The sequence below is a fragment of the Mastigoproctus giganteus genome, chromosome 13 (genome assembly GCF_048544385.1).
Source record: "Mastigoproctus giganteus isolate SK-2022 chromosome 13, ASM4854438v1, whole genome shotgun sequence".
NCBI lineage: Eukaryota > Metazoa > Arthropoda > Arachnida > Uropygi > Thelyphonidae > Mastigoproctus > Mastigoproctus giganteus.
In genome coordinates, this window is record NC_143587.1 from 15,138,303 (window position 1) to 15,161,567 (window position 23,265).

A 23,265-nucleotide genomic window follows, 5' to 3' on the forward strand; every position below is an offset into this window, starting at 1 on the left:
CCCAATTGTATCTGAAGTAAACTACTCCTAATCTGAATAATACTGATTTAGAAATCTGACCCTAAAAGGCCATTTTGTCAGATTCATTAGTTTTGAGTTTCTGAGTTGGTATATTGATGGGCACTGTCCACTGAATACCAAGAAGGGCAACAAGATTGGTGACAGGTGCTAACTGATTCCTGTATGAAGAACGGCTTAGAAGATGCAGACTGAAAAGCTTGACCACCCCGCAACTTGGAGAAACCCTGATATAAGCCTTTGGAGAGAATGAATAAAATTAATAGAAGAAGGAAGAACCAAAGGAAACAAATAGAAAATTTTCGGGAGTAAGAGAAGGCTAGATTTCAAGAGCTGTTCTCTCAGACAGCTTGTTCTAGGTTACTGAAATAAATTGCCTGCGATCGTGGTTGATGCAGCTAGTTTAGTAAAGTTTCAAGCGGAATTGAATTTTGCTTAATCGAGTGAAAATAATCACTCGATTAATTAGCCTGTTGTTTTCGATGTTAAACGAATGCAACTTAACGCCTCAGGCTTCCTTGCATCATATGGCTAATAATAATAATAATAATAATAATAATAATAATAACTGTCTATCAGTTGAAGCATATAGTTTGATTCAATCGACTTTTTCAGTGTTTGGTGGCGTTGCGATCAGTTGACCTACTACTTGGAGCGTGTTTTTATTTACTTGTTTGCTATGTAGTTTATGAATATTTTATCGTTGTAAAACATTTGAAATGCTGCTTCCCAGACAATCGTTAGTACAAGAAAAGTTCGCCCTCAGGTTATTTAATACAAAAGTAGCTTTTTGTGCCCCAGCATTGTCATTACTTGCAAAGCGAAAATGTGTCATATATTGTTATATCAGGTCCAGCCAATGTGTTTCAAATCTTAAAACCCACAGTTTAACATCTTACCATCTTTCTGCCAATTTGTGCACCAGTGTGGATAATGCTATCGATCCTTCTCCCTTTCAAACATTATTTGCTGATGATACGGATAAGGAAGAAGAAATCAAACTCATATTGCAGCATTACGAACAGTTGAAATTGTCTGGTGGTAAAGTGCCTTCAGAACTTAAAGTTCGTCATATGGAAGAATTGTTAAGTTTCTGTAATTCAAGCGGAAGAGAGGAGTACTTTAATTATTTGAGAAAGAGAGAGTTAATGGTATTGTCAGCAAAACAACTCAAACAGCAACGGCGATTAATCGCAGAAAATTATATAAAACCATATAATGAAATGAACATAGGTGACACTAGTAAATATGGATTATGGGGAAATACGATGTTTATGCGAATACGCCCACAATCCATTTCAAAATATTTCGATAATAGGCTTGTAAATGCTGCACTATTTGGACAAAAACTAGTAATTGACCTGGAGTACGAACCTTGCATGTCTGTTTTTGAAAACAAGATTTGTGCTGAGGAAATTAGACTTTTGTATAAAACGAATCGTTTAAATCGGCATCCTTTCGATATTAACGTATGTAATGTAAAACCTGATAGTTATATCCGTCGCACCATAAAAGAAAAGTGTAATACAACTTTTTTTATGAAATTCAGTGAAAAAGGCTATTTGGATTTATTTCCAAAACACACTGTAGTATATCTTTCACCTCATGCAGAACAGATACTAGAAAATTATGATCACAGTGCAGTATATATTGTTGGTAAGTTCTCTGGTCAGAAGAAACATTCATTATAATATATCCAGGTGAAGTTCTTTTACTGACTCTCCTCCCATGATAGTAGTATTTTTCATATATGAAATTCAGAATTTCTCGTCCCTTTCACGTGTACTTTTTTTAGACTTAATATGGATGTCCAGTAAAAACATCGTGTTGAAATTTTATCTTAAACATCACTAAAAACATGAGGTAAACTTGTTATATGAACATTTATGCATATGAATAGGGTAGATGATTGCATGGAGTGTCCACATGTTTGGGCATCACTTGTGGTGCCTTTGGGTATTGGCACCACTTAAGGAAGGTTGCATTGGTAAACACACAGGGTGTTATCCTTGTGTATGAAAATAGAATGAACATATTCATGTTCAGTCTTAGTTACTACTAATTTCTTTCCAGTATTTATTTTAAATTTCAAAATAAAGTTTAGTATTCAGGCATAAGTCAGTATTTGTTGACCAACAGTTAATAAAAAAAAAGTTTTATTTTTTTTTATCAAATTAAATTTGATAAAAAAAATTAAGGTTTAAAAAGTGTCAAACAGTTCTAAAAGAGATGAATACTTTTTTAACCCTGCAGATAAATTTACTGCAGAATTCCTTCCAATTTGAGAAAATGTCAAGATTGAAAATAAAGACCATTGATTTCTTTTCATAAATTCTGATTGTAGTGTTTAGTTTGAGTTAACTGTGATTGTCACCCACATTCTACCAACACTGTGGCTACTCTTGACCTGTAAACATGTTTTCCTTCTCTTGCTGTTTGGAATAGTCTTAGTTTCCTCTTTTTTCATCTCAATAACATATCAATTGAGACAAATTTGTATTCCATGAAATGGTTATAAATATCACCAATCTATGTTGAAAAGAGACTCATTTTGTTTCCATAAACAAAATGACAGTTTCGACAAACCATAGTCAAAAGCTTTTGGGGAAACTACTGCAAATAACTTTTGTAAAGAAATACTGAAACACAGAAAGTCCTCTTGTATTTTAATTCATTAGCATTAGTTGAGGGATATGATGCAAGAAAGCAAACTTATACAGCATCAGCCAAAAAAAAACAAAAAAACTTCCCATTTCCCCCATCTGGCCACTCCAAATGCTTGTCTAGTTCAGCCTTAAATTTATTTAAGCTATCAACTTCCACAACAGCATATCAAAGTCTGTTCCAGCAATCAACTACCCACTGGCTAAAGGCAAACTTCCGCACATTTATTCTACAACTGTCTTTCCTCAATTTTAATCTATGCCCCATCAGGTTCTTAGTCTGAACAAGCGGAAATATCCTCTCAACATTGAGCCTGCTCAGACCATTCAAGGACTTATACACCTCAATCAGATCAACTCACAAGTGCCTAGTCTCCAGATGCTGCAACTTGGAGAACTTAAGCCTTTCTTTGTAAGTGCACCCCTTTGTTGTTCTTCTCTTTACTCGTTCTAGCAACTCTACATCCTTTCTAAAATGAGGTCTCCAGACCTGTATGCAGTGCTCAAGGTGTGGCCTGACCATTGCCTTATACAAAGGGATAATCACATTAACTGTAATGATGCACATGTGTGTCATGGGAGTTTTATCCACTTGGATGGAAAACCAGCTTGCTTTAAGAACCATTTGCTTCCAGTTAGATACAAGAAAAATTGATATTTTTTCTGATTAACTCAAACATAGTGAGAAGAAAGCCACCACATATCTTCTCCCTCTCCAATCGAGATTGTCTCAGTCTCGGGTCAAAAAGGTCATTGGAAAAGCCAGTAGTGAAAGTGTTACGGGCTATATAGTATAGTCCTTATACTATAGTTCCTACATTCAAGTAATTATTATTAGTTTAAAGTATTGCCAATATGATTCAAGGAAGCAAAGCTTATACAGCTCCAAAAAAAAAAAAAAAAAATCCCTTAATTTCCCCATTCCTTCAATAATTTATCCAAACCTTAGATTTATTCTAACTGCTCCCATCCACAACATTTTGTGAAAGTTTATTCCAAATATTGATTACTCTTTGGCTGAATGAAAATTTCTGCACAATTATTCTGCTTCTATCCTTTTCCAGTTTAAATTTTTTCCCTGGTGTGTTTTGATCTAGGTAAAGATACCATCAGCATTTAGCGTACTTAATCCTTTTAAAGCCTTATACAGTTTAGTTGGTGACCACGCAGATGCCTAGTTGCTAGAGATTGCAGTATACAGAACCCCAGTCTTTTTTATTAAAAATATCCTTTCATGCCACGAACTAATCTTGTTCTTTTCTGCACAATTTCCGACAGATATCTTTCCTAAAATGGTCAGACATAAAATTATCTGAACAGCACCAAAAAAAAAAAAAAATGCCACAGTAGCCATTGGAATTCTGTCAATGGTATATACAGTAACTTGGCGATGCAAGAAAACACGCTTATTCAGCATCAGCCAAAAAAAGGGAACTTCCCACATCCTGTTCATCCCCTCCAAATTTTTGTCTAGTTCTTCCTTGAATTTATTCAAACTACCCACTTCCACAACAACCGATGGAACTTTGTGCCAACAATCAACCACTCACTGGCAAAAGGCAAACTTCCACACATCTATCTCCTACAACTATCCTTCTCAATTTGTATTCCCCCCCCCCCATGTGTTTAGTTTGGGCAAGAGGAAGAATCCCTTATGGGTCTCAGAATCACTTCTCTCCTGTAAGAATCACGCTACGAATGGTGTGACATTGTAAATTTGAAAGATCACAACTTAGGACAAAAAACTGCCTAATTAAATCATTGCATCATCTTTGTTTTCTGTTACACACTCACGCACACACACTCTCTCTCTCTCTCTCTCTCTCTCTCTCTCTCTCTCTCTCTCTCTCTCTCTCTCTCTCTCTCTCATCCTCCTTCCCCCTCATATAAGGGATTTTCTCTTTACATTTCTGATTTACTTTTCTTGAAGTATCTCCATTATGTGAACTGTGTCTTGTTTTATATTATTTCTTAACTGTATTATTAAAGCGTCTTCTTTATAATTTTTTTTTTTATGAAAACCCCAAACACGAAAGGTATCAAAACCTATAGTATTTAGTATCGTGCATGGGTTGAAGGAGAAGTATGGGTGGAGGGATATGTCGGAAACTTTGCTCTAGAGACTAAACATGGGTTTCACCACTTAGATCCATCTGGTATTGATTAAAACAGCATGCCACGATATTAATAATAATTAACAGTGTCTCCTTGAAAATCACATTGTCAACAGGACAATATTTGCTAATTTTCTTTACACCAACAGTGAATGTGTGATCATGAGTGCAGACTACAGGATTGCTTCCTCCCAACTCATCTAACTGGAGATAAAACTATCATCATGGTGCTCCCTGCTTGTTCTAAAAAATATTTTTGACTGCATTCTGCACTCCTGTCCACAATTAAAAATCAAAAGTCTGTGTTTCTGTGTGTGTAAGCCATGCAACCTGTATGTACACATCACTCTGGGTTATGAAAATGTATTGTAGAATTTCATATTTTAATTGAACTTTGGCAATTAATCTTCATGGCTGGTGCAGTGACTGTGATAATTTCTTCTAGCCTTTGTGGAAATTGCTTGAATTCATTTCCAGTCAGAATGACAGGGGTTGTTTTGGATGCCTTTTCACCATGACCAAGTTAGTTGGTCTTGGCCAAAGGTTGCATTTCTCTGCCCCCCCCCCCCCCCCCCAGGAACTTGAGTGTTTGATCCTGCAAACAGAGAAATCAGCCATGGAATATGCACTATTCCATGGCTAATACACTATTTCATTACATTCATGATATGTTGATGTTTACAACTCCTTGGCAGTGATTCTTAATAACCCAACTATGCTTTTGTGATACACATCTCCATTCGGAATGCACATAATATTGCCTTGCTAACAATCTTTGCTTGAAAATATTAAAATGGTACAAAAATAGTTTATTAGTTTCATGAATTACAAAAATAGAATGGAATATTAGTTGACGGGCTATGCAGCCTCTCAAGTAACCAGTTTGTCTTAACTGCAACTTCGTGTCATTATCATTTTCATCATTTGTCATTTCTGATTAGTATGGAACTATTCAAGGGTTAGTGTCAAACAGCATTAACTACAATATCATTTTATAGATATTTTTGTAATTAACTAAAAAAGAGTCATTTGACATTTTCTTGGTTTACCAGAAATGTACTTACAGCTTAAGCTAACTTGTAAAGTACTAGAGAGATACAGTTCTATGACATGATGTGATTTGTTATTTATAAAACTAAAGTTATCGCAAAAAGAAAATACAATTCTGTAGTTAAGATTGTTCCATGGGATGTTGGTTCCATCACTCATTGCATATTTTAATAATTTATCCCAGTCATATATCTAATGCATTTTGAAATTTTTTTAGCTTGAGTTTTTATCATTAATTGACATTCTCTGTATAAATGAATTATCTTTTTTGTCCATTCATTTTGTTATAGGTGGATACGTAGACAAAGAAATCCATAAACCACTCTCACTGGAAAAATGCAGGAGAGAAAATATAACAGCTGTAAGAATTCCTTTGGAGAACTATCTCAAGTAAGTAATGTAGGTTTGAATGTTGTTGTTAGTATTAGAAAGGCTAAATGATATTTTTTCCTACCACCAAGACAAGACTGTCTTTTTCATCTCTGAACTTTATCAGATTCCACCTCAATAGTTAATTTATTTTAGTGATTCACAACATATTGCCTGAAGGTAAACTTCTTAAGATTCAGCCTTCCATTGCTCCCTAAAATTTTATATTTGTGACTCTTGGTTCTGTCTCTAGCCAGGGCCATCTCCATTGGATCTCCTCTAAGATATCTAGTTCCCAAGCTATGCAGTCTGCATTTTCTTCAAGCCCTCTTTAGTAGCTCTACATCTTTTTTAGATGTGGTCTTCAGACCCAAACACAATATTCTAAATGTAGTTTCACTATCATCTAATACGCAGGTTCAATGATATCCTATTCCTTATTACTCGAAAAGGTCTTATATAAATCATAGTTAAGAAAACTGTCATCCTAGACACCTGTTTACATAGCATAGTAAGTTTCATGTCTGATTGTATCATAATTTGTCTTTTTTGTACTGAATCACATTTAACCCTTCTCCATCTAGATTGTAACTCCTAGAAGTGACAGGCGCCTCCGTAGCCAGGTGGGAAGGAGCAGCAGTGCGTAGCACACGCTTCTTGATTAGACCGGGGTTCGAGCCCGTCACCACCAAATACGGAGGATGCGGAAAGGTCAGGGAATGACCACCGCATATCCCGGAGCAATATGGCCTTAGTTGCTAATGCTCCTAAAAAACCAAATAACAACAACCTAGAAGTGACACATCTAAAAAACGGGGCCCATTAGCGAACCAGAATAGAGGCACATGTTCCATATGGAATTTAAGCCCATAGTTTATTTTAGGGCAGAGTATAATGACTGACGAAATGGTTAACACATCAAAGACAAGTAATTTATAATTCAGAAAAGTATTTTTACATTTTTTTAAAATAACCACAAAAAGGAAAATGTATTACATAACAAGTATGATAAAATTCTTATAATGAACAAGAGATGAATATATTGCTGTGTCTTTTTATATACTGACATAAACAACATGAAATGAAATGAGCAGCTAGTAAAATTCAGTTTCAGATAAATTTCTTTCAATAAATGGCATCTGTGTTATTATTCAGATGATCTTTCATTATTCTGCTGGTGTTCTGTAAAAAAAATACTATAACCTAATATAAAAATTGCACGTGTTTATTTCAAGAAACTTTGTAACTCCTAACTTGGCAGGTCCCGCATTTCGAGGAATCCATTTGTTATTTGCTGACCTCAGCAGTCATTAGATCTGCCACTCACTCCCAGATTTCTGTTTCCCAGGTACAGAACCTTATATTTGGAAGTAATAAACATTAGTTTGCTATTTTACAGACCTCATCTGCAATCACTATGCCATTTTGAAGTAATATTGCCTTGTTTTTTTTTTTTTTTTTAAGCCATCTGATTCAGTAAAAAACCTTACTGGTAATCCCAGTTTGCTCCAGTTCATTGAGTAAAATCCCACTACACCAAACTTCATAGGGATATATGAATCATTTTGTTCTAATGAATATTATTTAACATTATTTTAAAGAACCATGTTTCACTAAAACAACTTCTGCTGCATGTTCTGATAAATTGAACTGGCAATATCCATTTTATTGTATTCAGTGGTTGACTTTAAAATCAATAATAATAAATACAATTACAAAATATGTATTACAAAAGTAAAAATATTTGTTCAGAGACTGTTATCCAAAGCATATTTTGCTTAGAATAACACTTAGAATAATCCGCTTTACGATTGATTCACTGTACAATCAAATCACTTTACGATGGACTCTCCATAAAAAATACCATTCACTGTATGATTTGCAGTAAGCGCTGGTCATTGTGATCACATTTATGAATTGAATTTTAATTCTATTAAACTGCAGTTCTAATAAGCGAAAATTTGATTTGATTTTGGGTTTACTGGCACAACAGGCAAAAATTGGAGGAATATTATCCATAGGCTATAAAAATTAAGATATAAAGCACAAATTTACTCTTTATTACCTTACCAATTAACAAAATTAACCCCTTCCCGCAACATTTTTTTCCTAAAAATGTGCAATAACGGATTGACTTTTTTTATTTTACAGATTAAAAGTATGCATCATGCAAATACTCTATGTATATTTTTTTGTGTTTTTTATTAATTTTTTTGTAGAAAATACATGGGAATAATTAACCCATTTGGGCTATCCTGAGTTATCTCGTGTATGCCAAAAAGTGTGCAAATTCTACAGATTTTTAAAATAAATTAGTGCTTGAGCTAAAAGAAAGGAACAGAAATACTCTTCATTACTCATTATATAAATAAATTTAAAAATTCAAGTGAAACGTACAAGCAATAATCACGAACTAACTACACACGGCCGCCACAAGTGGATAGGCGAGGTAAGCATTGCTTAAGGGTGGCAGTTCAAGAGGACGCCGAAATAATTTTCGATATTGTTTTTGTGAATTATTTTCGTGGGTTCACTGTTCTGCATTTAGGGTGGCAAATTCCATTTTGCTTACTGGCGACACAGGAACACGCGCTACTGTTCTTACGTTCCACATGTTCTTATATTAGCAGTTTATCAGCTACCTGAGCAGAATCGTCAACAATCGAACCTTCTATATTGTATCCAATCTGATTCATCCAATTTCTTCTAGAATTTACATAAGTAAAGAAGTCTTTACTGTTTTTTTTTTGCATCATTTGCCAAAGATTTCTTGTAATCTACCTTTGCTTGCCTAACTTCCTTTGTGACTTGATTACAGACTATCTTATATCTGCCATAGGCTTCTGTGTCTCCTGATAATTTATATGCATCTCATGCATTTTTCTTCTCTGCCACTAGTCTCATAGTTCATCTGACATCCATTTACCATTTAGGCCTAAACATTGAACAGTATTTCTTAGTTGGTGTGAAAAGCCTGGTAACTTCCAAGATTAATTCCTTGAATGCTTCACATTTAAAATTTGCTGTTGGTAACATCAGTTGTTCCCACTGTATAGAATTTAAAAACTGTCTGAGACCATTGTTGTCACCTTTACGAAAGCAAAACCTTCCCTTTACCCCTGATAGTAGTTACATCTTTAAGTATATCCTACATCAGTATACTGTGATCACTGCCACCTGGTGGTTCCTTTGTCTGCAGATTCTTAATGCATGAATATTCACTGCTGATAATCAGATTAAGAGTATCACTCCCTCTGGTTTCCTCCCAAACATGCTGTTGAAGAAAACAATCATCTAATAAATCCACGGAAGTCTTGATAGTTTGCAAGTGATCAACTCAAGTTTTTTTTTCAGCCTGGAGTTTTATGGCTACATCTAACATAATATTAATTCCATCTTTTGGAGTTATTTCTAGCCTACCCCTTGCTTGTTGGAAGGGTGATTTGTTTTCACTTTCTGTAGGAAAATATATATTTAATATGGTACAGATATTTAATATGCCTCTATATTATTAATAATAATATTATTAATAATATAGAGCTTTCCTTTCCTTAAGAAAGGGAAAAATTGAGAAGAAAATCAGTAAAATGTTTTTTACTGACTTTTATTTCTTTTTTCCTTTCAGAAATGTTTTTATCATGAATTTCATTTATTAAATTCAATTGCATCACACCATTCATTCAACATCTCAATTTTCATTCAAAATCAGAATTTTTCAGATAATACTGAAGATACAGATGCATGTTTCTGAGATGCTGTATTAAAAAAAGCTACCTACAACCTCAAGAGAAAAAAAAAAAACATAATTATCTCAAATGCTATTGGAAACAATGTAACAATTAAAATTTACTTGTTTGTGATGAAAATCTAATTATAGACCAATACAGATATGCTTACCTAGTGTGTTCCAGGAACAGAATTTGTCCAGTTGGTAAAATGCATCCATAGTATTTGATAGTACAGGTGGTGGAGGGGGGGGTTCCACATTATACAAGGATAATTGGTTCCAGAAAATTCCACTTAAAATGGGAACCAAATTTTCATAATGTGTATTCTGTACTTGTACATAGCAAAAAATGGATTGAAGGAACTGAAAAATTAGACAATTATTTTATTAGGCAATATTTTATTTTAAACTGTTGAACAATGTAAGTTTAAGTAAAGTTTATTGAATTTACACTATTTTTCAGTTTTACGAATAAAGAATGAATCCAGAGTTGTTTGGTTTTTTTGCCGTATTTTTTCAGATAAAATTGTGTTGTAGCATTTAATTTTGTTTTTAACTTCACACTTTTAACTTTCTGCTGCATAATGATGAATTTTTTAAAAGTTGTTGCTCTCATTACCCACATACACGAACACACACAGCGGATGTTTTATAACATGTTAGTCTTAATCTCAGGATTGATTCATAACCTGAAAACAATGTAAAAAAAGTTTATATAAACATTTGTCCAATTCTTAATAGTTAATGGAGCTATTTTTTTTTTTTTTTTTTGTGAAAACTCCAAACACGAGAGGTGTTAGAACCTATAGTACTTAGTACCGTGCTTGGGTTAGAGGTGAGAAGACGGGAGAAGATTTTATTGACATTAGACTTGAACTTCTGTAGACTGTAATTTTCAGGAAAGACATATGAAGGAAGGTTGTTCCAGAAAACGGCATTTGAATGAATAAATGAGGAAGATGAAAAGTTGGTTCTGTGAGTTTGAAGTTGGATAGTAAATGGATGCTGGCTGGTGGCGGCATGTGTTCAAACTGTTTTGAAAGAGAGAGCGTGAATTATAGAAGCCAATTCAGAAGAACAGTGCCATTGGAAGTACCTGTAGAAAAGGCATGCCGCAGAAACAGTACGTCTATGAGAAAGCGAGTGGAGAGACCGTTAGAGATGAGCCTTTAATTAAACTAACTACCCTCTTCTGAATGGAATCTAGAAGCCTGAGATAGGTTTTGGGGTCAGTGCCCCAGATGTGCGAACAATATTCCATGGTAGGTCAGATTTGAGATTTGTACAGATTGAACAGATGTTTGGAAGAAAAGTAACGCCGAGAGCGAAAGAGAAAACCAAGATTTTTAGATGCAGAGGAAGCAATATTTGTAATGTACTTGTGCCAAGAGAGATTAGAAGTCAGGGTAATCCCCAAAAGAGATATATCAACTTGCCTAAAAATCAGAGTGTCACCAAAGATAAGCATAGGAGCAGAAGAATCCGTTTTGCAAAATATAAGACAAGACTGAGTTTTAGAAGGATTGAAATCAACTAAGTTGTCTTTGCCCCACTGGAGAATTACCTGGAGATTGGCATTTAAGGAATTGGTAGCAGATATTTGAGAAGTTCAAGCTGATTAAGCAGGGCAAGGTTTCTCAAAACGGAAAGTGGAATGCAATGTGCTATCATTGGCAAAACTATGGATAGGTCTTCCAGTCAATGGAAGAAGGTCATTAATGTACAAGAGGAAAAGAGTGGCTGAAAGAACTGAACCTTGGGGACACCAGCATTAGTGGAGGTTAGAAGATAAGAGAGCCCATCACCCTAAGTGAGCGATCAGAGAGAAAACTGGATAACCAATTACAAAAAACAGTTGGCAAACCATAAGATGGAAGCTTGTTTAGGAGACCTTTATGCCAAACACAATCGAAAGCCTTTGAGATGTCAAGAGCAACTGCTTGTGTTTCACCAAACTTTTCCATTGAATTTGTCCATAAATGGGTAACATAAGCCAGAATATCGCCAATGGATGAACACTGATGAAATCCATTCTGGCAATCGTTGATCAGATGGAAGGTTTCTAGATAGTTTAAGAGTTGGCAGTCAATTGATGTCTCCATTACTTTAGAAAGAGTAGGAGTAATTGCAATGGGACAATAATTGTATGGGAGGGATTTGTCACCCTTTTTAGGATCTGGCTGGATATGAGCAAATTTCCAAGCAGAAGAAAGAAAGAATAAGAAAGTAATAAAAGGTGGCAATGAACAGGAGTAAGTTCGGGAGCACAGGTTTTGAGAACAAGTGGAGAAATTCCATCAGGACCTCGAGCTTTCTTTGCATCAAGATTCATGAAAATCCTTTTCACATCCTTTTGAGGAAAGTCCACAGAAGGCATTGAATGGAGCATGTTGAAATGGTGGGAGGTGTTTTACCAAGATCATTAATACATGAGTTGGAAAAAAATGGGATGCTAGAAGGTCAGCTTTATCCTTGGCCGAAGTGACAACAGAACCATCTGGTTTTGACAGGGGTGGAAGCAGAGAGGGAAAAAAGTTGTGGCCAATAGCTTTGGCAAGAGACCAGAATGCTCGGCTACCATTAAGGCAAGAAACAAGTTTTTTACTTGTAGCCTGTTCAAAATCTAGTTTGAACTGATTAATAACTGCTTTACAATTGTTGCAAGCTTCGGTGTAAGCAGAAAATGAAACTGAAGAATTGGAGACAAGCCAATTATGTTATGCAACATTCTTCTCCTGAACAGCCTTAGCACATTTATTGGAAAACCAAGGTTTAGATAAAGGACGAGATTTTAAAGTGGAGTGTGGGATAAAGGATTCCATTCCTAAAAGAATAATTTCACTGACACAATCTTCAGCAAACGTTGACATCAGTAGTTTTCAAAGGGTAGTCCGACCAAGGAAAAGAAATTTCGCAGGTCACCCCATTTTGCATTCTTGTAATGCAAAACAACATGAGGTTGGGAATAGCCACGAGATAAAGGCTCCATTGGAGAAGAGACAATCACCAAGTTGTGATCTGAGGTGCCTAAAGGATCACTCACTTCAAACATGTACTTAGAAGGGTTGTTTGCGAGAAAAAGATCAAGCGTGTTGGCTGTATGGTTAGGATTGTCCTGTATTCTTGTAGATAAATGAACAATCTGTGCAAGGTCATTAGTAATTGCAAAAGCCTCGGCATCTTTACCAGCTGGGTCAGTGTGACTAGAAAAACGGAAGCCACCTGGAGTTGTGAACATTAAAATCACCAAGGAAAATTACCTCACTGTTAGGAAAGTTGGACTGGAGAAAGCCAAGTTCCAAAGAGAGGAAGTCGAAGAGCTCCAAGTGATTAGTGGAGTTGGGAGAACGGTAGAGACAACTTTCCAGTCAATTTGACATGACGTAGATAGATTTTAAGCCAGAGAAGATCGAAAAGAAGAGATACCAAATTACTAAGTCACTGACAGGGAATGTCAGAATGGACATATGCACAAGTACCACCTTTGAGGCAAAAGGAATCGTACATCAAATATTTTGGCAACTGAGATGAGCAGTAGTTAAATCAACCGATAACTGAGATTCTGTCAGAAAAGTATGCAAGTGGAAATGGACATTGTCGAGATTAGAATTGAGACCACATATATTTGTGAAATGAACTAGGAAGTGTTTGGGAGGTTTAGATCTTTTCGCAGATAAGCTTACTCTATTAGTTTGACAATTCATGGTGTATGCAAGAAAAAGTAGGGGGCATGGTGTATGAAGTAATGAAATTTTTGGATTTGGTGTATACATGGTAAGAATATACCAAGATCCTTGATATAATGTGGCCTCGATGATGCCCCCTGCACACACACTACTCGGACTACCTCCAGTCACTATCTGGCAGAGTAGAGGTAGCAAGATTATACACTAGCTGATCTGGAAGCCTCCTAAAGAGTTACCAATAGGTTCTGTTCCATGTACTAACTAGCAGCTGCCCTGCGAACACTGTTTTAGAGCTGTACCCTCGAAATGTAAGGAAGATTGGATCTCGCCATGATGTCCATCATAACCTCAAAAGTCATCAGTCATACTGCATGATGAAAGAGATGGTGAAGGGTTGACCAGAACTTTGCTCTGGAAACTAAACATGGGTTCCACCACTTCGAGCCTCCAATAAGCAAAGTGGTATTGCACTGGTTAATGAAAGTGATTTACCACCTAGTATTGCCTGGTAACACAGAGGAGCAGCATTCCTCCATGTGGTGTGGGTACCACACCTCAACTCCTGCTTATGTTGGTTCACACCTGGGTGGTCACCCACAGTGTGCTTGTGCATGGTGGTTATACCCAGGATTACTAACAGTCCGTGGCACCTCCGTAGCAAGGTGGGCAGGAGCAACAGTGCATAGCACACGCTTCTTGATTAGACCGGGGTTCGACCCAGTGACCACCAAATACAGAGGATGCGGAAAGGTCAGGGAATGACCACCGCATATCCCCGGAGCAATATGGCCATAGTTGCTAATGCTCCTAAAAACCAAATAACAACAACAACTAACAGTTCAACCATCGTGAAGGTGCAAGCAGAGGATTTGGCTGTCACAGACCATCTGGACTTTGCTGAAATTGAGTCCACTTGACTTCAGTGTCATCCAAATATCAGTTCCATCAGCATTTTAGACTCCCAGGTAGCAAGTACAGCTTGTGTGTCATGAGAGAATGAGAATTTCTGAGAGAATGTCTGTGACAACCTCAAGGACCAGATGTTGGTATTTTAAAAATGTGCAATGGAGTTTTTCAGTGGTTAAAATAATGAATAAAAATAAGCAGACACAACATGTTCAGAGTCGAACATGTTTATATAACCTTTTGCCATTGTTTTCTAGTACTGAATCAATCCTGAAAATATGGCTCACATGTCATGAAACATCATTTACGTATATATGTGTGTAACATATATTTTATTTTATAGCATTGACAACCAAGTCTTGGATATTAACATGGTGATTAAAATAATGTTGGAGTTAAAGAATACTGGCGATTGGACTAAAGCTCTTGAATGGATTCCCAGAGGGAAAAAAAAAAAGCAGGCAGAATGTATAAGATACTTAAAAAAACTACATAATCCACTTCACATGTAACCACAAAATGAAAGTAAGTTTTGCCATTCTCATTATGTTTGTATAACAGAAAATTGTCATTTTCTTATTACAAAGTAAAAGTTTATTTAATGATGTTTACTATTTTTGTTTCAAGCATTTTAAATGGACCAAAGCATTTAAGGTATAACTTCTCAACTCTGGGATTGGGGTTTTTTTTTTTTTTTTTCTCCCCTCATCTCCCTGGAAGTCATTATTAGTTATGAATGTAAAATTGAAAAATATTGGTTATGCTTTATTTTCTTCTTGTGTGTTTTAAAAATTAGAGGAGAGAAAGTTTCATTACTGCTAAAATGTTATTCACTTTCTAATGTAGCTAAAATTTCAGAATTAACTCTCTAGAAAAAGAAAAGAATCCAGTGGTGCTATTAGGTGGTTCATACCTTTTGCTGGAGTGCATTTACGCAAATGCAGCAGTTGTCGAACATGTGCAGCAGAGTCGAACATGTTTATATAACCTTTTGCCATTGTTTTCTAGTACTGAATCAATCCTGAAAATATGGCTCACATGTCAGTACGTTGTTGGTCACTAATTTGAACATATTTCAACCTTGGTTCAGTAACGGTGCTTAATTTTAGGTTATTACAGGCCCAACCAAGAACTAACCTATATGCTATAATAGAACTGACTTATATACTTAAATAGCTTGTGTTCTCTGGTTGATTTGCATGTTTTGCTGACGAAAAACCTGAGTTTTCAAGGAAAACCATCCTGTCTACACCTGAAAGTGTGTAATTCTGCCCAAACATAATAGGAGACAGACAGACAGACAGACAGACAGACAGACAGACAGACAGAGAGAGAGAGAGAGAGAGAGAGAGAGAGAGAGAGAGAGAGAGAGAGAGAGAGAGAGAGAGAGAGAGAGAGAGAGAGAGAGAGAGAGAGAGAGAGAGAGAGAGAGAGAGCCTTGTCAATCAGTTCGGCCCAGGAAAGACTACTAATGGGGTAGAATTTTTTCAGCTGGTCTGTGTTTGCTAACAGGAGAGACTGTTTTCATGATGTAGGGATACACTTAAATAGAAGGGGTGCAAGAATATTTGCTGATGCCATTAGGGTAGTATTAGGTGGGTTTGGAAACTGCTATCTTGGGTGGGTGGGAGAGGACACGCAGACTAATAGATTAACTATAGCTGCAGCTAGAGATGAAAGTGGTTCTTGCACAGCTTCTATTGGAATGTGTAGCAGCTTGGAAAGCAAGATGTCGAGGATTTCAGTCCCTGCTGTGGGTCATCATGAAACAAAAAATTACACGGGCTGTATTAGGGTAAATGAGTAAGAACAGGTGTGAGTATAGTAGCATGTACACTAATGCTAGGAGCACAGTAAATAAATTTGATGAATTTGAAGTCATCAAACACAGACATTGTAGGGATATCAGGGACATGGCATCAGTCAGACAAAATTTGAATATGAGGAATACAATGTGTACAGAAAGGACAAAATATTCAAAGTATTTTATTATTTTCTGTGGGCAGACAGAAGGGGAAGGGGATTATGCTCTTAGTTATGAAGCATATTAAATCTAAGGCAGTTCACCTGTTGGCACGGGTGGCAGTACAATGTTTAGTTGGTTTGGTGTGATATAAGCAGTGGGAAAATGAAAATGAGGGTAGGAGTGTGTTACAGGCCTAATGAGTATAACAAGTCTGTGCGGGTAGCACAGTGGTATCGTCATCATCCTCCCCACACTGGGTGTAACAGGCCTGGGATCGAATCTCATCGATGACACGAGGAACTTTAATGGGCTTTTTTCACTCCGTGGCTGAGTTAATCGGTCTCAGGTGTAGATAGCAAGGTTCCCTCCCCCCACCTAGAAACTTTGGTCTTTCATCAAGCAAACCAGGCAAATCAACCATAGAACGCACGCAATTTATGGACATAATGCACAATGCACGAAAGATGAATTTAATTATTCGGGTGGCCTAAAAATAATCATTTGATGAGTATAACAAACAACTACACAGAAAAGTAGAATGGTGGGTTAATATATCAGAATGTCTTATAATGGGGAAATTTTAACTTTCCTTATATTGACTGAACTTGTTAGTCATATTGACTGGAACTTGTTGACTAAGAATGCAAAGAAAAGTTCCAAATAATTCTTTGCCTACTTTAACATTAGAATAAAGAAATGAACCACATAATCCCACTAGATGTGAATGGCATAACTCTTGATGTTTCAGTTCAGGTTGCTGACAAACTGAATAATATTTTACATCTACTTCCACACATGAAGAAGTTTTTACGGATGGGATGTATCAAAAGTATACCAAGTTATAACTGGGAACTAAACTTTCTTATACTAATGTTATAAGAAAGCAGAAGAGAAATTGTTGAAGCAAAAAGTAAATGAGATAGTTAGGCTTGATAGAATCTTTTCAGTTATATTAAAAGAAGTTACAAAAGGGGTAAGCAAACCATAATTAAGAGAGCATGCTTAGGTTCAGGTTCCAATAAATTGAAGGTTCACGAATATCTCTCCTATTCATAAAGGGAGATCAAAAGAGGGATGAGTAATCACAAACCTGTTAGATTGACTTCTGTTCCAGGTTAAAGAAGTATTAAAGGATCATCTTGACAGGAATACAATTATACAGAAATAATAGTGTGGATTTGTTAAGGGTAGATGTCTGACTGATTTGATTAAATACTATGATGCAGTAACAAACAAACTGGATACAAAAAGTAAATTGGACATCACATTCTAAGATTTCAGTAAAGCTTTTGACACTGTTCTGCTATACAAAATGAAGTAGTGTGGCATTAACTACTGCTATGGTTAAAGTGATGATTGAATGGCAATAGATGGAGGGTAGTTATAAATGGGCTCTGTGCTTCTTAAACTAATAATTCCTCCTTATTTTATTAACAATATATATAAAGTTATATGTTGCTTTTTGTTAACTACCAACACGAGACCTAGAAAAATTAGAGAGATGCAAACTTATACAGTGGCAAATGAGGTCAGCATTAATCCAGAATAACAGAATAATTAATCCAGAATAACATCAATCGGGTGGTACCACACTCAAGGTGGTGAAGAATGAAAGGTCTGTGATAATTGTACAGTCTGGCATGAGGTTCTCGGAGAATAGTGCGGGCAGGCTATTAGGACAGCTCATGGGTTTCTGCCAGTGCTATACAGGAGTTGTGCTAGCAGGGACAAAGTGGGTGATTATTCCATTGTATAAAGCTGCATGTGGGTCTGTGCATCCTATTTTAGGAATTATATGGATCTGTTCGAATAGGTGCTGAGAAAAGCAACAAGATTAGTTAGGGCACAAAATAGTACTGTTACCATAAAAGACTTCAGATCTGAAAATTGCAGCACTTGGAAATTAGGCACCTGTGAGAAGACCTGATTGAAGTGTTTTAAGGCTCTAAATGGATTGCATAAACTAAAACATGTGTAAATTGAAAATCTATAAACATTGCTACTTTGTGTGTTGCTTAAGAAATGGACAACACACAAGGAGACATAAACTTAAATTGAAAAAAAGGACTGCAGGATCAAATGTGCAAAAATTTGCTTTCAACCAGAAAGTAATTGATTGCTGGAATGAACTCCCATCTGGTGTTGTGGAAGTGAGTAGTTCAAATAAATTTAACAAAGAATTAGGCAAATTATTACAGCGGATGGAGAGATAAGGTCAGTAGGTTTTATTTATTTCTATTTATTTTTTTTTCTGATGCTGTATACGTTTGCATCATTTCGCACCAGAACAGCAACTCAGTTCTGACAGACTATTTTCTTCTCCTTTAGTGCTGATCCAGAATATTTCCTGCAATCTAGGAATTAGACAAAGCAAGGAAACTTACTGAAATCACAATGCCAACCCAGAAGCAACCCCAGCATCTCACGAGAATATGGAGGGAAGTGGTAAGAAATGATATAATAGAATGCATCATTACAGAGGAAATGTCTTTTGGCAAGAAGTAATGGAAAGAAAGAGCTTAAGGGTAAATCTAAATATCTAAAAAAAGTCTCTTTCACACTGAGAATTCATTGTAAATGGACTAAAAAATGCAACAAAATTTTAGCACTTATAACTATAAGGTTATGTGTTTGGGTCATAGGAATCATGGAGTTAGAGATGTAAACTAGTGGAAGCGGAGCTAAAAAAAGATTTAACTGTTATGATTCAACCTAACATGAAATTTGTTCAGTGTAAACAGGTGTTTAGGAAGTTACTTGGTGTCCTGTTGATATATACAACCTTTGCTAGAAAGTTGAAGGATGTCATTATTCCTCTATACAAGATGATGGTTAGACCACAATTGGAATATTGGATTCAAGTTGGGAGACAACCTAAATAAAGACAGACATTCTAGAGAGGGTTCAAAGTAGAAAGACAAGACTAGTGATAAGTGAAAATTGATGCACTTGTTGACGAGCAAGTTAGAAGGTGTGGATTGCAAAATTTGACAACCAAGGGATGATCTGTTTGAGATGTACAAAGCACTGAAGAGATGTTCTTGTTTATACCCTAACACAACCACTAGGTTGGTTAGAAGGGTTGACATAATTATTTTGTCAATAAATACAGTCATTAATCATATTTTGTAGTCATGCAGTCTTGAACAACAGTCCACTTAAAGTACGTGTGCTTGTGCACGCTCATGCCTGACACTTGGTTACTAAGTTCTGTTCTCCTCTATAGGTGAAATAATAATCAAGGGACAGTGTGATAGATAACTGATTCTTGCTGAGTTCAGAGCAGAATTGGATGGTTACTTTGTTGAAATTGGAATATTCAGTTTTGTTTTATGATACATTCGTTTTTTTTTTTATTGTTATTATTTATTTATTTTTATTTTATTGATTTTATTATTTTTTTTTTTTGCTTATGCAGGAAAGTCTGCTTCTATGCTATCATTTATCCTTGCTAATACTAAATTAGGTGCAGTATATAAAAAAAATACCAGTAAAAAATGGAATGAACCCAAACAGCCAGAGACTCACAGAAGGACTGTTTACATTTGCTGCTGAAGCTTTTAAGTTTTACTTAATTATGTAAATCGTAAATTATGCATTCATTTTTAGTATTATATTAAAATTATTTGTTTCAGTTTTTGGAATGATTCTTTATTCTCATAATGGCTATTAACAGCAAACTGAAATTATTAACCTCTGAGTTTTGGCTGTATTCTAGGTTTTCAGTGATGTGTCTGTTTTGCTCTGTGTGTGGTATCCTGACTTGCAATAGCTTTTAATAGTTATGTACATTTTTTTTTCCAGCGTGAAAGAATACACTGCATCCACTTCAAAAGCATTGTGAGACTCCACAGTGATAGAATTAACTTTATGTCAGTGTATTTAATGTTGTACAATAAATCGTCATTAATTCGGACTAAAGAGGAGAAGAGGTAATCCAAATTACAGGATATAATGATATGTAAATATTTTCAACTTGTCCAGTAGTACAGGATTGCAGGAGTATTTCAATGTAGTAGTTGAAATAAAATTAAAATTTGTACAATTTCCTGCATTTGATTTTGATTATGAAAAGTCTTTCTGCTCTCAGTGAAGATTGGCCACCAAATACTTGTTGCTGAGGGTTCGGCTTATATTTAACTTAGAGATAAATACTATTATCCACAGTTCTGTTACAGTGGCCAATATCTTTTTAAATTATATAATATTACCTGAACAGTTATCATTATATATTTTACATTTAGAAACCTGAAATACAAAATGGCTGTTTTTTGAAAAACTGCTACTGTGAAGGCAAATGAGAAGCTAGTAAGCAAATAAGTTTTGGCTTACTAGCTTCTCATTTGCTAATAGTGGCAGTTGGCTACTATTAGGGAATGTATGTGTGATTAACAGATGGTTCCTCCTCAATCATATTATCTTTTTTGGAGTGCACTACCCATCTTCTTCCTCCAAGCTTAATCTTAAATTACTAATGTAGCTCAACTTTTCTATTTTTAATTAATAGAATTAATTTTAATTAATTAAAAAAAAAACTGGATCAATGTGGGGTGGATCTTCATAAAGATGATCTTCTAAGAGCTATTCAAGGTGACAATATTTTAATTTTACAAGACACCACTCACTGTTGTGGCTGACAACATTATCGAAGGTTCTGGAGTCCCCACAAGAGGCGAAGCTGAAGCAGGGTTGGCCAACGGAAGTTTTCTTCTAGCAAATAAATCAGAAACAAATTGTCGTAGGATTCTAAAGTGTGAGGCAGATTCTAGTAGATGTTTTTCGTTGCCGGGTGAGAAGGTGTTTATAGCCTTGTAGGGATTTCCATAGGTCAGCGTAAAGAGGGCAGTGATAGAGCAGGGGGTTCCACTCTTCCAGTTGGAGACAAAGGTAAGTATTGGTATTGCATGTTCTGAATTGAAAGAGTTTGGACTTAAAGAGCCATGTCCAGTTGTGATAAATGATGTGTAGAGGTTTAGAGAGAACCATAGGGAATTTTTCTTGTCAGTAAAGGAGACATCTGGTATAAACTTATATGTAGTTCTGCTTTTAGGGTCGTATCCTAACGATGTTGCCAAATTTTTATCAAAGCAGACCAAATCCGGGTTTTTTCAGTTTTGGTGTCTGCAAGGAAATCATTCTGTATTCCTTAGAATTCCATGGAGGTATGATGTTTTTGAAAGTATCAGAAGGCAGGATGTAAAATGTGCAAGTCCAGAGATAATATTCCAGCTATGACCTGCAGGGCAACAGTTGAGACAGTCCTGTAGGCACGGAGCATTGTAAGAATCACGGATCTTTGCAAGGAGAGTCGTTTTGATTTCAGTTTGACGTCTTTAATTCTGTCATGCCAAACCGGAGCAGCATAGCATTAGCATTAGTAGAGGCATATGATGCAAGAAAGCAAGCTTATTCAGCATCAGCCAAAAAAAAAACACCACTCCCATTTCACCCAAGGGGTGAAATGGGAGTGGTGTTTATATAGATTGCAATAGGTATGAATACTGCCTTGTAATATTAGCATTAGTAGAGGCATACGATGCAAGAAAGCTAGCTTATACAGCATCAGCCAAAAAAAAAACCCCTCCCATTTCACCCCTCCATTTGTTCCAAATGCCTGTTCAGCCCAGCCTTAAATTTATTTACGCTATCAAGTTCCACAACAAAAGGTAGAAGTCTGTTCCACTAATCAACCACCCTCTGGCTAAAGGCAAATTTCCGCACATCTATTCTACAACTGTCTTTCTCAATTTGAATCTATGCTCCTCAGGTTCTTAATCTGAGCAAGAGGAAGAATCCCATCAGCATTCAGCTTGCTCAACCCATTCAAGGCCTTATACACCTCATTCAGATCACCTCGCAGGTGCCTACTCTCCAGGTGTTGCAATTTGCAGAACATAAGCCTTTCTTGGTAAGAGCACCCCCCTTCGTTCCCCTTGCCAATCTTGTTGCCCTTCTTTTGTACTCATTCTAGCAACTCTACATCCTTCCTAAAATGAGGCCTCCAGACCTGTACACAGTACTCTAGGAGTGGCCTGACCATTGCCTTGTGCAATGGGATAATCAACTCCCTGTCCCCTGCTAGCAAAATTCCTATATATCATTGACAAGACTCCATGACCTGCTGTGGCCAGCCATCTGCGCTTCTCAGCAAACTTCATATTTGCCTGCACGTTTACCCGCAGGTCTTTTTCCCACATCTGCCTCTGCAATCTGTACAGCAATCTTTCATTTGCAACAGTATCAAAAACTTTCGTGAAATCCAAGTATGTAATATCAAAATTATTTTTGACATTCAGTTACTTTGTGACCACATCATAGTATCCAATCAAATTGGTCAGGCAAGACTTTCCCTTAACAAAACCATGCTGTGTCCGAGCTATAAGTGAAGTTTTGTCTAGATGATCTTGCAGTGCTTCTTTAACCAGTGCCTCCATTAATTTTCCTGGAACAGAAGTTGAAATAACAGGTCTATAATTACTTGTGTTGCCCTTTGATCATCCTTTGTGGATTGGGGTCACATTTGCACATCTCCAGTCCATGGGTACCTCCCCTGAGTCCAAGGAAACTCTCCTAATTATGGCTAAGGGTTTGCTTATTTCCTTTGCTGCCTCCTTTAATATAACTGGATAGATCCCGTCCACCCGGGTGCCTTTTTTATGTTTATCCTCAACAATTTTTCCTCCACTTTGCTCTCAGTTATTACAAAATCACTTAGCTCCCTGCTAGAGTTTGATAAACTTCTGGCATTCCCCTCATTGAATAACTC

At 36.3% G+C, this 23,265-nt stretch overlaps 1 protein-coding gene across 1 annotated transcript; it reads left to right on the forward strand.

Annotated features, from left to right (window-relative positions):
- The first annotated feature begins 693 nt into the window (after positions 1-693).
- LOC150075790 (mitochondrial ribonuclease P protein 1 homolog) lies at positions 694-20,360 on the forward strand. The gene is made up of 4 exons (XM_090387717.1): positions 694-1,674; positions 6,136-6,235; positions 14,877-15,058; positions 20,304-20,360. Exons 1-3 carry the CDS (start codon positions 738-740, stop codon positions 15,043-15,045), a joined length of 1,206 nt encoding a protein of 401 aa, XP_090243843.1. The 5' UTR covers positions 694-737; the 3' UTR covers positions 15,046-15,058; positions 20,304-20,360.
- Positions 20,361-23,265: the final 2,905 nt, after the last annotated feature.

Excerpts from the sequence above, each read along its gene's own strand:
- LOC150075790 (XM_090387717.1), top strand. The coding sequence starts at position 738 with ATGCTGCTTCCCAGACAATCGTTAGTACAAGAAAAGTTCGCCCTCAGG. Across the intron at positions 1,675-6,135 it reads CAGTGCAGTATATATTGTTG|GTGGATACGTAGACAAAGAA; the intron begins GTAAGTTCTCTG and ends ATTTTGTTATAG. Across the intron at positions 6,236-14,876 it reads CCTTTGGAGAACTATCTCAA|CATTGACAACCAAGTCTTGG; the intron begins GTAAGTAATGTA and ends TTTATTTTATAG.